Below are 13,351 nucleotides of genomic sequence, written 5' to 3'. Positions count from 1 at the left end.
GTTTGTTTTCTGAGTCAGAGTTTCTCTGTAGGTTTTGGAGCCTTCTCTGTAGACCAGGCTGGCCTCGAACTCACAGAGATCCAACTGTCTCTGCCTCCCAAGTGATGGGATTAAAGGCGTGTGCCACCATCACCCATTTAAATTTTTTTAAAGTCTAAACCTGATTTATACACCAAATATTGAAAGTGGTTTTAAAAAAATGAGGTAACTGGATGGCTCAGCTCTTAAGAGCACTGATTGCTCTTTCAGAGGACCCAGGTTCAATTCCCAGCAACCACATGGCAGCTCACAGCTGTCTGTAACTTCAAGATCTGACACCCTCACACAGACACGCAGACAAAACACCAATGCAAAATGAATGAATGAATGAATAAATAAATAAATAGTGAAAATATTGCAAAGTAAAAGAACCCTTCGTGTCACAGTTTTAGCTTGTTTTGACTTCAGACAGAGTCTCTCTTTGTAGAGTAGGCTGGCCTTGAATTTACAAAGATTTACTTGCCTCTGCCACCTTAGTGCTGGGATTAAAATTGTGTACCACATGCCTGGCCTCGCGAGTGTTTTTCACTTGGATGATGTGTCTTTGGTTTAATTTGGGATACGTTAGAATGATATTTCCTCTGTGTTTATAATAATCTTTGAGGAAACTGAAAATAAAATATCTTCCTAATTTTTTTAAAAGGAAAAGAATATTGTTGAGATTAATTGTAAAGCAGTTGCTCAGCATTTGTGAGACCCCAGATTCAACCCTCAGAATTGATGGGGAACGAAAGCTGAGACCAATTTTCTCACCAGAAAAAAAAAATATGTTAGACAATAAACATACGGGGGGGGGGGGAGAGAAGAGAGAGAGAGAGAGAGAGAGAGAGAGAGAGAGAGAGAGAGAGACTGATTCGATCTGGTAGTGTTATATGAATTTCCAAATAATGTGTTGTATAAAACAAATATAAAATAAAACGTATCTGTCGGTTTTAGAAAACATTCCCAGAGACAACAATGACGGTTAAGAAAAGGGCTGGAGACCAGAAGTGGTAGACATAGACCTACCGCGGGGGAGGAGCAGGCAGGAAGGGCAGGAGGTCACGGTCTTCCTCAGCTACTAGTAAATTCAAACTGTAGCTTGGGCTATGCCAGAGCCTTTCTCAAAAAACAAAAAGGGCCGGTGAGACAGTCCAGTGGGCAAAGGCACTTGGTGCCAAGCCTGCCAACCTGAATGACTTGAGTTCAGTCTTAGGGGCTGAAGGAGCTTGAGAACTGACTTTTATAACTGTCCTGTGAGCTCTCCTTGAGCACTTACGTGTGAGGAATAAATAAATAAATAAATAAATAAATAAATAAATAAATAAATAAATAAATAAATAAATAAATAAATAAAATAAGAGCTATTGAAAATAAACACAAGCCGGGCGGTGGTGGCGCACACCTTTAATCCCAGCACTTTAATCCCAGCAGAGGCAGGTGGATCTCTGTGAGTTCAAGGCCAGCCTGGTCTACAAGAGCTAGTTCCAGGACAGGAACCAAAAAGCTAAGGAGAAACCCTATCTAGAAAATCCAAAAGAAAAAAAAGGAAAAAGAAAAAGAAAATAAGCACAAATTTAGAATTACAGTTTCTATTCACTTAAGAATGAGGGCGGTTGCTGAATGTGGTAGTGCCTGCCTGTAACTCCAGGACTTGAAAGGCTGATACAAGAAGATCAGAAATTTAAGCCAGGCCTGGGATACATTGTTTTGTTTGGTTAGTTCTGTCTATCTGGTTTTTGTTTGTTTGTTTTTTGTCAGCTGTTTCTTTGTTGAGATGGTCTCACTCTTGTAGCTAAAGTTGTCTTGAAATTCCCTATGTTGTCCCGGCTGGCCTAAAACTTGTAGTATTCCTCCTGCCTCAGCCTCCCAAATGCTGGGATGATGGGCAGGCTCTACCATGCTCCTGCCTCAGCCTCCCAAATGCTGGGATGATGGGCAGGCTCTACCATGCTCCTGCCTCAGCCTCACAAATGCTGGGATGATGGGCAGGCTCTACCATGCTCAGTTTTAATTGCATTTTTTAAATTGGGGGTGGGAACCAGGCAGGGAGGGGTAGCACATATCTTTAATCCCAGCACTTGAGAGGCAGAGAGAGGCAGACAATCTCTGACTTTGAGGCCAGCCTGCTCTACAAAGTGAGATCCAGGACAGCTAGGGATGTTACACAGAGAAACCCTGTCAAAAAAAAAAAATTAGAGGTGGGGGGGGCTTGCAAAGTCTCACTAGGGAGTCCCAGCAGGCCTGATACTCACTTTGTAAGTCAGTCTGGCTTGAAACTCAGAGGTCTTCCTGCCTCTGTCTTCCAAGTGCTAGGGTTGGAATCCTGCACTACATTGCACAGTGCATTTTTTTAATCTTATAGAACTATTTTTAAAAACTTATTTAGACGGTTTGCAATTTTATTTGTTCATGTGTGTGTGTGGTTTTGTTGTTATTTGTAAGACGCTTATTCTGTAGATATGATTGGCTTGGCTAGCCTCAAGCTTGAGACAATTGTATTGCCTCTGATTTCCAAGTGACACACTCTTTCAGTCCTCCTGCTGGTTGGTTGGTTGGTTGGTTGGTTGGTTGGTTGGTTGGTTGGTTGGTTGGCTGGCTGGCTGGCTAGCTGGCTGGCTGGCTGGCTGGTTGGTTGGTTCCAGGGCTGGAGAGACGGCTCAGCCTTTAAGAGCACTGGTTTAAGTCTTCAAGAAGACCAGGGTTCAATACCCCGCACCCATATGACTATTAAAACTGTCTGTAACTCCAGTCCCAGGGGACTAAAGCCCTTCTGGCCTTGCCGCCATGGCACACATATGGTATACAGACACATGCAGGCAAAAGACCCATATACAAAAAATAAAGTAAAATAATAATTTAAAACATTTTAATGATACAGTTCCTTTAGCTGGGTTCCTAAATGACTACAAGAGCAAGAAGCATCTGCAACCCTTAACTATGTTGTGGTGTAGACTCACTGTGAGCAATAAATAAATGCCACTCGTAAGTGATTGAGGTTTGTGGTTGTTTTCTTTTGTTTTGTTTTTTTATTTTATTTTATTTTTTATTTTATTTTTTTATTTACGGTTTCTCCATAGCTTTTTGGTTCCTATCCTGGAACTAGCTCTTGTAGACCAAGCTGGCCTCGAACTCACAGAGATCCGCGTGCCTCTGCTTCCTGAGTGCTGGGATTAAAGGCATATGCCACCACCGCCCAGCAGGTTTGTAGATTTTTGTCTGCCAAAGTCAGTGCTTGCTCACTTGACACAGAAGGAAAACACAAAGAACTCTTATAACCAGTAAGACAAACGCATTGAGAACTCTTTTTATTTTTATTTTATTTTTATTTATTTATTTATTGAAGATTTCTGCCTCCTTCCCGCCACCGCCTCCCATTTCCCTCTCCCTCCCCCAGTCAAGTCCCCCTCCCTTGTCAGCCCGAAGAGCAATCAGGGTTCCCTGCCCTGTGGGAAGTCCAAGGACCACCCACCTCCATCCAGGTCTAGTAAGGTGAGCATCCAAACTGCCTAGGCTCCCCCAAAGCCAGTACGTGCAGTAGGATCAAAACCCGGTGCCATTGTTCTTGAGTTCTCAGTAGTCCTCATTGTCTGCTATGTTCAGTGAGTCCGGTTTTATCCCATGCTTTTTCAGACCCAGGCCAGCTGGCCTTGGTGAGTTCCCAATAGAACATCCCCATTGTCTCAGTGTGTGGGTGCACCCCTTGCGGTCCTGGGTTCCTTGCTCGTGCTCTCTCTCCTTCTGCTCCTGATTTGGACCTTGGGATTTCAGTCCGGTACTCCAATGTGGGTCTCTGTGTCTGTTTCCTTTCATCGCCTGATGAAGGTTAATATCCAAGAGGATGCCTATATGTTTTTCTTTGGGTTCACTTTCTTATTTAGCTTCTCTAGGATCACGAATTATAGGCTCAATGTCCTTTATTTATGGCTAGAAACCAATTATGAGTGAGTACATCCCATGTTCCTCTTTTTGGGTCTGGCTTACCTCACTCAGGATAGTGTTTGGGTACACTCATCCATTGCTGGTGGGAATGCAAACGTGTGCAACCACTTTGGAAAGCAGTGTGGTGGTTTCTCAGGAAATTCGGGATCAACCTACCCCTGGACCCAGCAATACCACTCTTGGAAATATACCCAAGAGATGCCCTATTATACAACAAAAATATATGCTCAACTATGTTCATAGCAGCATTGTTTGTAATAGCCAGAACCTGAAAACAACCTAGATGCCCTTCATTGGAAGAATGGATGAAGAAAGTATGGAATATATACATATTAGAGAACTCTTATAACCAGTAAGACAAACGCATTGAGAAGCTTCGGGGATTTGAGGAGATGTGAATGGTGTAAAAATTTGGTGTGGAAGCTGAGTGTCGCTCACAGGTAATGTTTACTTAGCGTTTGTAAGGTTCTGGGTTTAATCTTCAGCATTATAAAATAACACACATACAAAGAGAGCTTGAGCACTCTTTGTCTGAGTGCTCAGAGGATTGAGAATTGGAAATTGACACGGGATGTTCCATATATCCACTGTGCCCGTTGTAAGATGGTCTGTGATCCAAAATGAATGTCCCAGCCCGGCATGGTGATACATACAGTCTCAACCGTAATACCAGGGAGGCTAAAGTGGTAGGGCTACTCGAGCCCATGAGTCTGAAGCCAGCATGGGTATCAACATAGCAAGGCAGAATCTCAAGAAACAAAATACAGTGCATCACCTGACTTCTGAAATCCCCGGTGAATTCAAGGCTATCAGAGTTTGTTAAGAACCTCAAACTCCTAGCCAAAGCCAATAACCCGAGTGCATGGAATTGCTCCCCTAAGACACGTCTTTTCTGGCTAAAGCCTGTACTTCCCTTGGGGGAGGGGGTGGCCTTGAATGTCTCCATCAGGATTGGCACTCAACACAGGGCTCCGGATCCAGGAATGACTCATATCCAGGAATTGCTCCATTGTGTTACAACCAAGTCCAGGACATATTCCTAAAACCCAGATCTTTTCCACCGTCCCCAGTGCTGCTTTCTGTTTTGTTCTAGGCTAGGGTGACTTCATGGTCAGTGAGTCAAAGGTGTCGGGGGCTACCTAGGGTTGTGTGCCGATAAAGGTGACCTCACCAGCCTGGCTAATCACGTGGTCTGTGGCCCACCAGCATCCTCTTCACTCCATCACTCTGCTTCTTAGCTGCATTTCTCCTTCATTCCTGCCTGACAAGCAGCCTCTTCAGGGCTTTCCAAGGACTTTGCTGTGCATACATGTGTGCATGTGTGCACGTGTGCACGTGTGCGTAATATACGTGTATGTGATGTGTATGAACTTGTAGAGGACAGAGGCTAATGCCAGTTGTCTCTCTCTATTGCTTTCCTCCTTGGTTTTTATTTATCTGTTTGTAAGACGGAATCTCTCTGTGTAGTCCTAGTTGTTCTGGAACTCACTCTGTAGACCAGGCTGGCCTTAAACTCAGAGATCCACCTGCCTCTCTGCCTCCTGAGAGCTGGGATTAAAAGCGTGTGCCAGGGCCAGGAAGTGGTGGCGCACGCCTTTAAGCCCAGCACTCAGGAGGCAGAGGCAGGCGGATCTTTGTGAGTTTGAGGCCAGCCTGGTCTACAAGAGCTAGTTCCAGGATAGGCTCCAAAGCTACAGAGAAATCCTGTCTTGAAAGACAGAAAGAAAGAAAGAAAGAAAGAAAGAAAGAAAGAAAGAAAGAAAGGAAAAGAAAAGAAGCGTGCGCCATCGCTGCCCAGCTTTTTCTCCAGAACTTACGGTTTGATGGTGGCAGCAAGCCCCAAGAACCCATCTGTCTCCATCCCTCCCCTAGCACAGGTGCTACAGGAGCTGGCCTCCCAGGTTTTGTGTGGGTACTGGGGATCTGGGCTCAGGTCCTCATGCTTGCAGGTCCTGCTCCCCCTGAGTTACGTTCCCCTCAACACACGTCCACAGTACACCTGTTAAAGTCTTGGAGGGTATCCTCCAGCCGCCCCCCTCCCCAGGAGAGAGATGAGCTGATGATCCACAATGCATATTCCTGTCTTTTTCTATGCTAAATCCAGGAGCTCCTAATATTTTGCTATTGTTCTCATAGGTTTCTTAAACCCCGCTCTTAATTATCCAAGTAGAAACAGTCCTTCCAGCCTTTCCAACCACCCTTGCATTCCAAAACCAATAATCAGCAAATTGGTCCATCTGATTTGGGACCAACTCCTTCCAATATCCATGCTTCGAGACGTGGTTGAGGAAGATTTGTGAAATGGTACAACTGTTTCGGCGTTTGAGTATTCTCTCCCCAGACTCACTTGAAATGACTCCTCCCTCTTCAGAAAGTTCTGGTTGTCAATCTACCCATGTTTCATCTCACAGTCTGTGCATTTCCCAGGTCCTTGGACTTGTACAGTATACGCTGGTAGCTGCATTTCAACCCGCCCTCCTCACAGCCACACTGACTCTGGCTCCTGGCTACCATTACTCCTGGGTCTAATGTCTATCGTTGTAGTCACTTTGGGGCCTGGCTTTGCTTGAGGACGTCCTTCTTGCTAGCTCTGTTCGGTTCTGTGAAAGCACTGGGAAGGAATTTTGCTGTGGCAGAACCAGCATTCCTAATAAAATGCTTACAACATTTTTTTAAATTTTTCTATACTGTAGGACTTATTTTTAGAAACTAGTTACCTGCCCAGCAGACTGTCATTCACAGGTCACGTGACTACCAGAGGTCATCTCTGTGTCACCTGACAGCAATTCTTGTCCCTCCCCTAAGTATGTTTGAGGGGGATCTTTCAGGGTTTTCCCTCAGATCTGTGATTATAACAAAACCTAAGCCCTGATCACAACTCTACTGAAAACTTGCCTTCAGCAATCCCCAAAACCCTGTGTGTACAATATTCTGTCTGCATGTAGGCCTGAAGGCCAGAAGAGGGCACCAGACCCCATTGCAGATGGTTGTGAGCCACCATGTGGTTGCTGGGAATTGAACTCAGGACCTTTGGAAGAGCAGGCAATGCTCTTAACTGCTGAGCCATCTCTCCAGCCGCCTCCCTCCCCCCCCACCCGCCAAAGCCCTGTGATATCAATTGGTCTCCGTCAGGTATCAGGTCTCAGCTAGGATGTTTCCTCTTCTGGGAGAACTACCCTTTCTGGTCCTGCTCAGCATCCCAACCCCCACACTACAGCAAGCCATATCATGGGGCGGTAATGGGGGAGGAAAGGTGACGGCCTGATGTGTCCCAGGTCCCAAGGCAGCTGGTGCAAGAACAGCCACAGAACTCTACTCGGGCTACAATAACCCCCTCTTACCCCCATGCAGAAGCCTCGCCCATCCCTTTCCAAGGTACAGAACTAAGACCTGCCCCTTGTTGCAAGGTTCCTTTCTCAACTGTGGACGTTTGTCCAAAATTAGCAACTCCCCAGGCATCATCTGAAGCCACTTCCTGAACCCTAGCAGGCTATTTCCAAAAAAAGAGTTCACATCTCCAAAGTCAGGTTGGCCTTCAGAGCGTGGCTTTGAACAGAGCAGGCAGCAGACTCTTTCCAAGTTTTCCAAGGCTCCAGGTCAGAGCTGAGCCCTGGCAGCCTTCACGTGTAAAGGCACCTGAGGGTCGTCAGGAACCTGGGCGAAAAGTACCACAATTTGCATACCATCACAGCCCCACACAGGCTCTCCCAGAAAATAATGGGCAGGCCCTGGGGTAGTTCCCAGCTTGCCACTGAAAGAGAAGAAAGTGCTTTTGGTTGATTCCTTTCAAATTACAATCCACAGTGCCCACCAGCTGTGCGAGCTCCAATTTACAGTTTCAAAGATTTCTGGGCCACAGAAGAGCTTTCTGTCCTGACTCTAAATAGAAGAACTACCGGCAACCCCCACCCTTTGCACAGGCCCAGAAACAGTGCTGGAATGTGACTCTAAGAGAATCACTAACTGAAGATTGTCGAGCACCCCCCCCCCCCCCCCCCGCCACAGTAGCCTCAGACCAGGTTCCTTTTCTGTGCCATCTCTGGGGTCTCAGCCACCCAAACTTTGCACCTGTGGTGCTTGTTATTTAGCAGATTTCATCAGGAAAATTCCAGATGCCCAAGCAGCCAGGCTTCAGAGGAAGTCCATGACCAGTTTACAGTTCTGAAATCTCTCATTCTGCCTGCCAGAGGGCACCCTCAACCCAGTAACACAGGGTGTCTGCCCCTGACCCAACCCCGAGTCAGTGTTGGACCTCTGGGTGAACAGGGTCATTTCTCCCCACGTGAATCTGAGTCCTGACCCCTACTGTAGTCGGGAGGCCCTCCAGAACCCTGTTTATCTTCCCCCTGGCTCCAGAGTTAGTAACCAGGGAAAGTCTCTCCTTCCTAGGTACTGAGGTCATGGCCTTCTAAATGCCAGGAGTCTTCGAGTGGAACTCTAGTTTATGGAAAGAGGCCAAGAATCTGGACAAATTACTGCTCTAGGAACAACCACTTGCAGGGAAATACCCTGGAAGAAACTTGCCCTGGAAAAGTGACTCAGGTCAGGGACTTTTGGGGGTGGAGTGATCTGGGAAATCCAATTACCACAGGGTCCTTTAGATGTTAAAGTACACTAAGTACCCACACTTCCACCCTCAGATGGGCTTATCTGTTATTCTCCCTTGACAATTAAAACTGGTCCCCAAAATGGTGTAGTTCAAGACTGCATAAACAAAGAGTTGGAAACAAGTCATGTTGTCTCCACGAGTTCCTCAATACTAATGTACCGAGTCATGTCACACACAGACTCAACAACTCTCCCACTTCAAACACCAGCCAGAAACGCTCACACACACACACAAAAAAAAAAAAAAAAAAAAAAACTCAAACACGTACAATGCTAATTCAAATCCCACAGATTCACACCCCACCTCTAACACCACAGGCACACACACACACACACACACACACACACACACACACATTCAACCTTAAACACCAGGCACACATGTAAAAGGAAAATGATTTTTAAAAGATTTTATAGCTTGTGTTTCACAAAATGTACCAAAGGTGGTTGTGAGCAAAAAGCCGCCAGCCTAATTCGATTCGTCTTCCTGATTTCGTTTCAACCCGACTGCATGGTTTTCTCTTTGCTTTGCTCATTTAGAAGGGGATGCTGAGGTCTTTTCAACAAGGATCCCTCAAATATCTCATCAGGGGAAATGGGACTAACAAACCACCCCTCGCCAGAGGAACTCCAGACACGCACTGAAAACGGGAGACAGCAGGAGAGCCAGATAATTGATATAGTGCACGGCTAGACAGGTCTAGCAGCTGAGCCCACCGCGCAGGAGCAAAGAGCGCAGGTTACCAAGTCCAGCACGGGACACGCCAACCGGCGCAGAAAAGGGTCCGAAGCGCGCGAGTAATCCCCGAGTCTCACCCCACCCCTCCCAGAGCCCAGGTCCTCACAAGCTCCACCCCGGAAAGGCCAATCGACACACAAACCTGCCTCGCTCAGCTGCCCAGCTCCGCCCCGACTCGTCCCGCCCCGTCGCAGCTCCACCCCGCCCCGACTCGCTACCGCCCGATCCCAGCCCCGCCGTTCCCGAGCAGCCGAGTGTCTCGTGACCACGGGCGTATCCCAGACGGCCTGAGATCGACGCTGTCTATGACCAGTTCCTCCTCAGTTCTGAACCGCCCTTGTCCCTTGGCGCCGGAGCTCCCCCGGGTAAACGTGAAGTGTCGTCTGCTTCTGATCTCAAGCCTGGGTGAACAGGGTCAGATTCCCGCGCGTGAATCTAAAGAAGCCCTGGTCCTTTAGGGACTCTGAGGAGTTACTCCCCAGACCACCACCTCCCGAGTTCTGACAGATTCGCTGAAGATTCAGAAAGTGGGCCTTCTGATAGATAGAAGGAGTATTTGGATCTGGGGACTCAGGGGAGGAGAAGGACTGGGCCTGGGGACTCAGGCGAGGGGTGGAGGCTGGCCTCGGGACTCAGGGAACGAGCCTGCTGGAATAGCTCTGCCTTCCCTACCACGGGTCTGAAGACATAGGCCCATCTGTATCTCTGCCATGGGGGCCCTGGAGGCCGTCTTTTTGGCATTGGCTGCAGGCCTGAGCACTGCCAGCCCACCTAACATCTTGCTGTTATTTGCTGATGACCTGGGCTACGGGGACCTAGGCTCTTATGGGCACCCCAGTTCCACCACCCCCAACCTGGATCAGTTGGCTGCAGGGGGAATGCGGTTCACAGATTTCTATGTGCCTGTGTCTCTGTGCACACCATCTCGGTGAGTGAGGGACCTTCACCCCTCCCCTCCCCCTCGCCCATCCCACTTGAGTCTTTCTGTGGGTGGATCCACAGTTGTCCCTGGCCTCTCTGTGTTCCTCCCTGTGGGTCTCACAGAGTATGGGTTATGTGGCTTGTACTACAGGGCTGCTCTCCTGACTGGCCGGCTCCCAGTTCGATCAGGAATGTACCCTGGAGTTCTGGGGCCCAGCTCCCAAGGGGGCCTGCCCCTGGAGGAGGTGACCCTGGCTGAGATCCTGGCTGCTCGAGGCTATCTTACAGGGATGGCTGGCAAGTGGCATCTTGGAGTGGGGCCAGAAGGGGCCTTCCTGCCCCCACATCAAGGTTTCCATCGATTCCTAGGCATCCCGTATTCCCATGACCAGGTACAAACCTTACCTGGGCCCTCCTCTGCCCCCCCCCCAATCTTCTTATCAATGTCCTCTAACCCATAGCCAGATCTCCCTCACTGGAACTGTTTCCCTAGGGTCCCTGTCAGAACCTAACCTGCTTCCCACCAGACACCCCCTGCGATGGTGGTTGTGACCAGGGCCTGGTTCCCATCCCATTGCTGGCTAACTTGTCTGTGGAGGCCCAGCCCCCTTGGCTGCCTGGTCTAGAGGCCCGTTATGTGTCTTTCGCCCGAGACCTCATGGCTGATGCCCAGCGCCAGGGCCGACCATTCTTCCTGTACTACGCTTCCCACGTGAGTGACCCTGGCCTCACCCTCCTGGCTGCCCAAGACTGTGCTCAGTGCTGACTCCACTCTCTGCCCCCAGCACACCCACTACCCTCAGTTCGGTGGACAAAGCTTCACAGAGAGCTCAGGCCGTGGGCCTTTTGGGGACTCCTTGATGGAGCTGGACGCAGCTATAGGGGCCTTGATGACAACTGTGGGAGACCTGGGTCTGCTCGGAGAGACACTGGTCATCTTCACTGCAGACAATGGGTACGAGCCAGAGCAGGGGATGCACATTGCTTGATCATAGGTGAGGATTCTAGGGTCCATCCACACTAGCTGTTTGTTGAAGACTGTTATAAAAGGCTCTTAAGAGAAATGCTAATCTTGTTACAGTAATCCATGGGTCACAGAATGGGGACCTCTGGGGACCACAGGCACACAGAGTTGCTGGTCTTGGTAGGAAAAGGAGGAAACAGACACATAACAGTCATTCTTGGCAAGATTTATAACTTTAAAATATGGGGCTGGTGGTCACCAGTGGTGGGTGAGGGCCCTTGGCCCCTCGTTACTGATAACTTCCTTGTTTGTCCTAGTCCCGAGTTGATGCGTATGTCCAGAGGTGGCTGCTCTGGCCTCCTGAGATGTGGGAAAGGAACAACTTATGAAGGTGGTGTCCGAGAACCTGCCGTGGCCTTCTGGCCAGGCCACATTAAGCCTGGTCAGTCCTCTGGCCCTCTTTTTGTAGACCCTTGACCCCATCTCCACAGCCTTGATGTTATCTGAGTCACCAAACAGCCATCTGTCCACAGGTGTAACCCATGAGCTGGCCAGTTCTCTGGACCTGCTGCCTACCCTGGCAGCCCTGACTGGAGCTCCACTGCCCAATGTCACCTTGGATGGTGTTGACCTCAGCTCCGTGCTGCTAGGCACAGGCAAGGTAGGGCCGATAATCCCTTGATCCCAACTCCACTACTCCATACTGCTCCTCCTTTAGGTATGAATCTGGTGCGGTGGCGGAGGAGAGTCCATGCCTCATGTCTCCTTTGATGAGTGGTCTCTGAGTACCACCTCTCAAGTTCCTGGGTGGGCCAAAAGGGAGTCCACTACCATTGCCTTACACAAGAGGTCTTAGACATCTTTCCTACCCTGTGACCCTGACTTTCCCTCAGAGCCAACGGAAGTCTGTCTTCTTCTACCCGCCCTACCCAGACGAGGTTCATGGAGTCTTTGCTGTGCGGAGTGGGAAATACAAGGCTCATTTCTTCACTCAGGGTAACTCTCTCTCCCTGGCTTCCTCTCCCCAACCCTGCTGGCCCCTAGCTGCTCTATCCTCTGCCCCTTCTTGTATAAAAAGCTGGCCCCCTCCCCAGGCTCTGCTCACAGCGACACCACTTTCGATCCTGCCTGTCACGCTGCCAACCCTCTTACTGCCCATGATCCCCCGCTCCTCTATGACTTGTCTGTGGACCCTGGTGAGAACTACAATCTTTTGGAAAATATGGAAGAGGTCCCTCCAGAAGTTCTACAGGCTCTGAAACACCTCAAGCTGCTCAAGGCCCAGTACGATGCAGCTGTGACCTTCAGCCCCAGCCAGATAGCCAAGGGTGAGGACCCTGCCCTGCAGATCTGCTGTCAGCCGAGCTGCACTCCCCACCCAGCCTGCTGCCACTGCCCAGACTCCCAGTCCTAAGGTCCTGGAGAAAATCACAGGGGTCCCCCAAGGGTAGCCCAGGACCCCTAACCGTATCCTGAGTGTGTGATGGTCACCAGAAGAAGGGCAGGGGCAAGTGTGTAGTTTGTATCTGGTAGTGTAATAACATCAGCTGAGACTTGCAGGTGTGCTAATTCATCTAGTCCTTGTGGTAACTCTGAGATCAGTGCTATTATTCTCCTGTGCTACAAATGAGGAAACTGAGGCACGGGGAAAATCTCATGGACCTGTCCAAGTCCAAAGTCACCTTACTAGAAAGAACTTGATCTAGGATTTGAACCCGGGCATCCAGGGTCTGAAATTTGCCCTGTCACTGAAGCAATGGACATGTCTGTTCACAGAAGCCAGTAGTGCATTCAGGTGCCAGGAACTGTGAGGGAAGGGTGGTGAAGGCATGGTATCCAGGAGACCCTAAAAGTGCCCAATCCTTGGAACATAGGTCTTCCTCAAGAAGCATTGTTAGTAGAGGCACTGCAGCTGGCCACCTTGGGTCTTACAAAAAATCTGTCATCTGGAATTAGGTGATAAACTGCCCATTCCAGATAGAGTTAAGGAATTGGGGGCCCTGCTAGATCCCAAGAAGGAACATGAGCAGCTCCTGAGACAGCCCCCTGGGGCTCGCCGGCCTCCCCAGCTCTGCATTCCTCCATTGCGTAATACTTCAAGTCTCCTCATCCCTTCTAATTTTCTACAAAGCAATCTTTAAAAAAAAAAACCGAAAACA

General features: G+C 48.9%; 1 protein-coding gene across 2 annotated transcripts; it reads left to right on the top strand.

Moving 5' to 3' along the window:
• Positions 1 to 9,497: 9,497 nt before the first annotated feature.
• Arsa (arylsulfatase A) lies at positions 9,498 to 13,351 on the top strand. Of its 2 annotated transcripts, none has more exons than XM_075960354.1 (8): positions 9,498 to 10,235; positions 10,380 to 10,620; positions 10,722 to 10,940; positions 11,014 to 11,183; positions 11,510 to 11,634; positions 11,726 to 11,853; positions 12,086 to 12,188; positions 12,287 to 13,351. In XM_075960354.1, the coding sequence occupies exons 1-8, from the start codon at positions 10,018 to 10,020 to the stop codon at positions 12,604 to 12,606; spliced, it is 1,524 nt and encodes a 507-aa protein (XP_075816469.1). In that variant the 5' UTR covers positions 9,498 to 10,017; the 3' UTR covers positions 12,607 to 13,351. The 2 variants fall into 2 exon arrangements, with proteins under 2 accessions (XP_075816469.1, XP_075816470.1); XM_075960355.1 differs by having other exon boundaries at positions 9,531 to 10,235; positions 12,271 to 13,351.

This window comes from Microtus pennsylvanicus, chromosome 2 (assembly GCF_037038515.1).
Source record: "Microtus pennsylvanicus isolate mMicPen1 chromosome 2, mMicPen1.hap1, whole genome shotgun sequence".
Lineage (NCBI taxonomy): Eukaryota > Metazoa > Chordata > Mammalia > Rodentia > Cricetidae > Microtus > Microtus pennsylvanicus.
This window is presented reverse-complemented; position numbering and strand designations above follow the sequence as displayed.

Coding starts and splice junctions, on each gene's coding strand:
- Arsa (XM_075960354.1), top strand. CDS start 10,018: ATGGGGGCCCTGGAGGCCGTCTTTTTGGCATTGGCTGCAGGCCTGAGC. Junction 10,236..10,379: donor TCTCTGTGCACACCATCTCG/GTGAGTGAGGGA, acceptor CTTGTACTACAG/GGCTGCTCTCCTGACTGGCC. Junction 11,854..12,085: donor TGCTGCTAGGCACAGGCAAG/GTAGGGCCGATA, acceptor ACTTTCCCTCAG/AGCCAACGGAAGTCTGTCTT.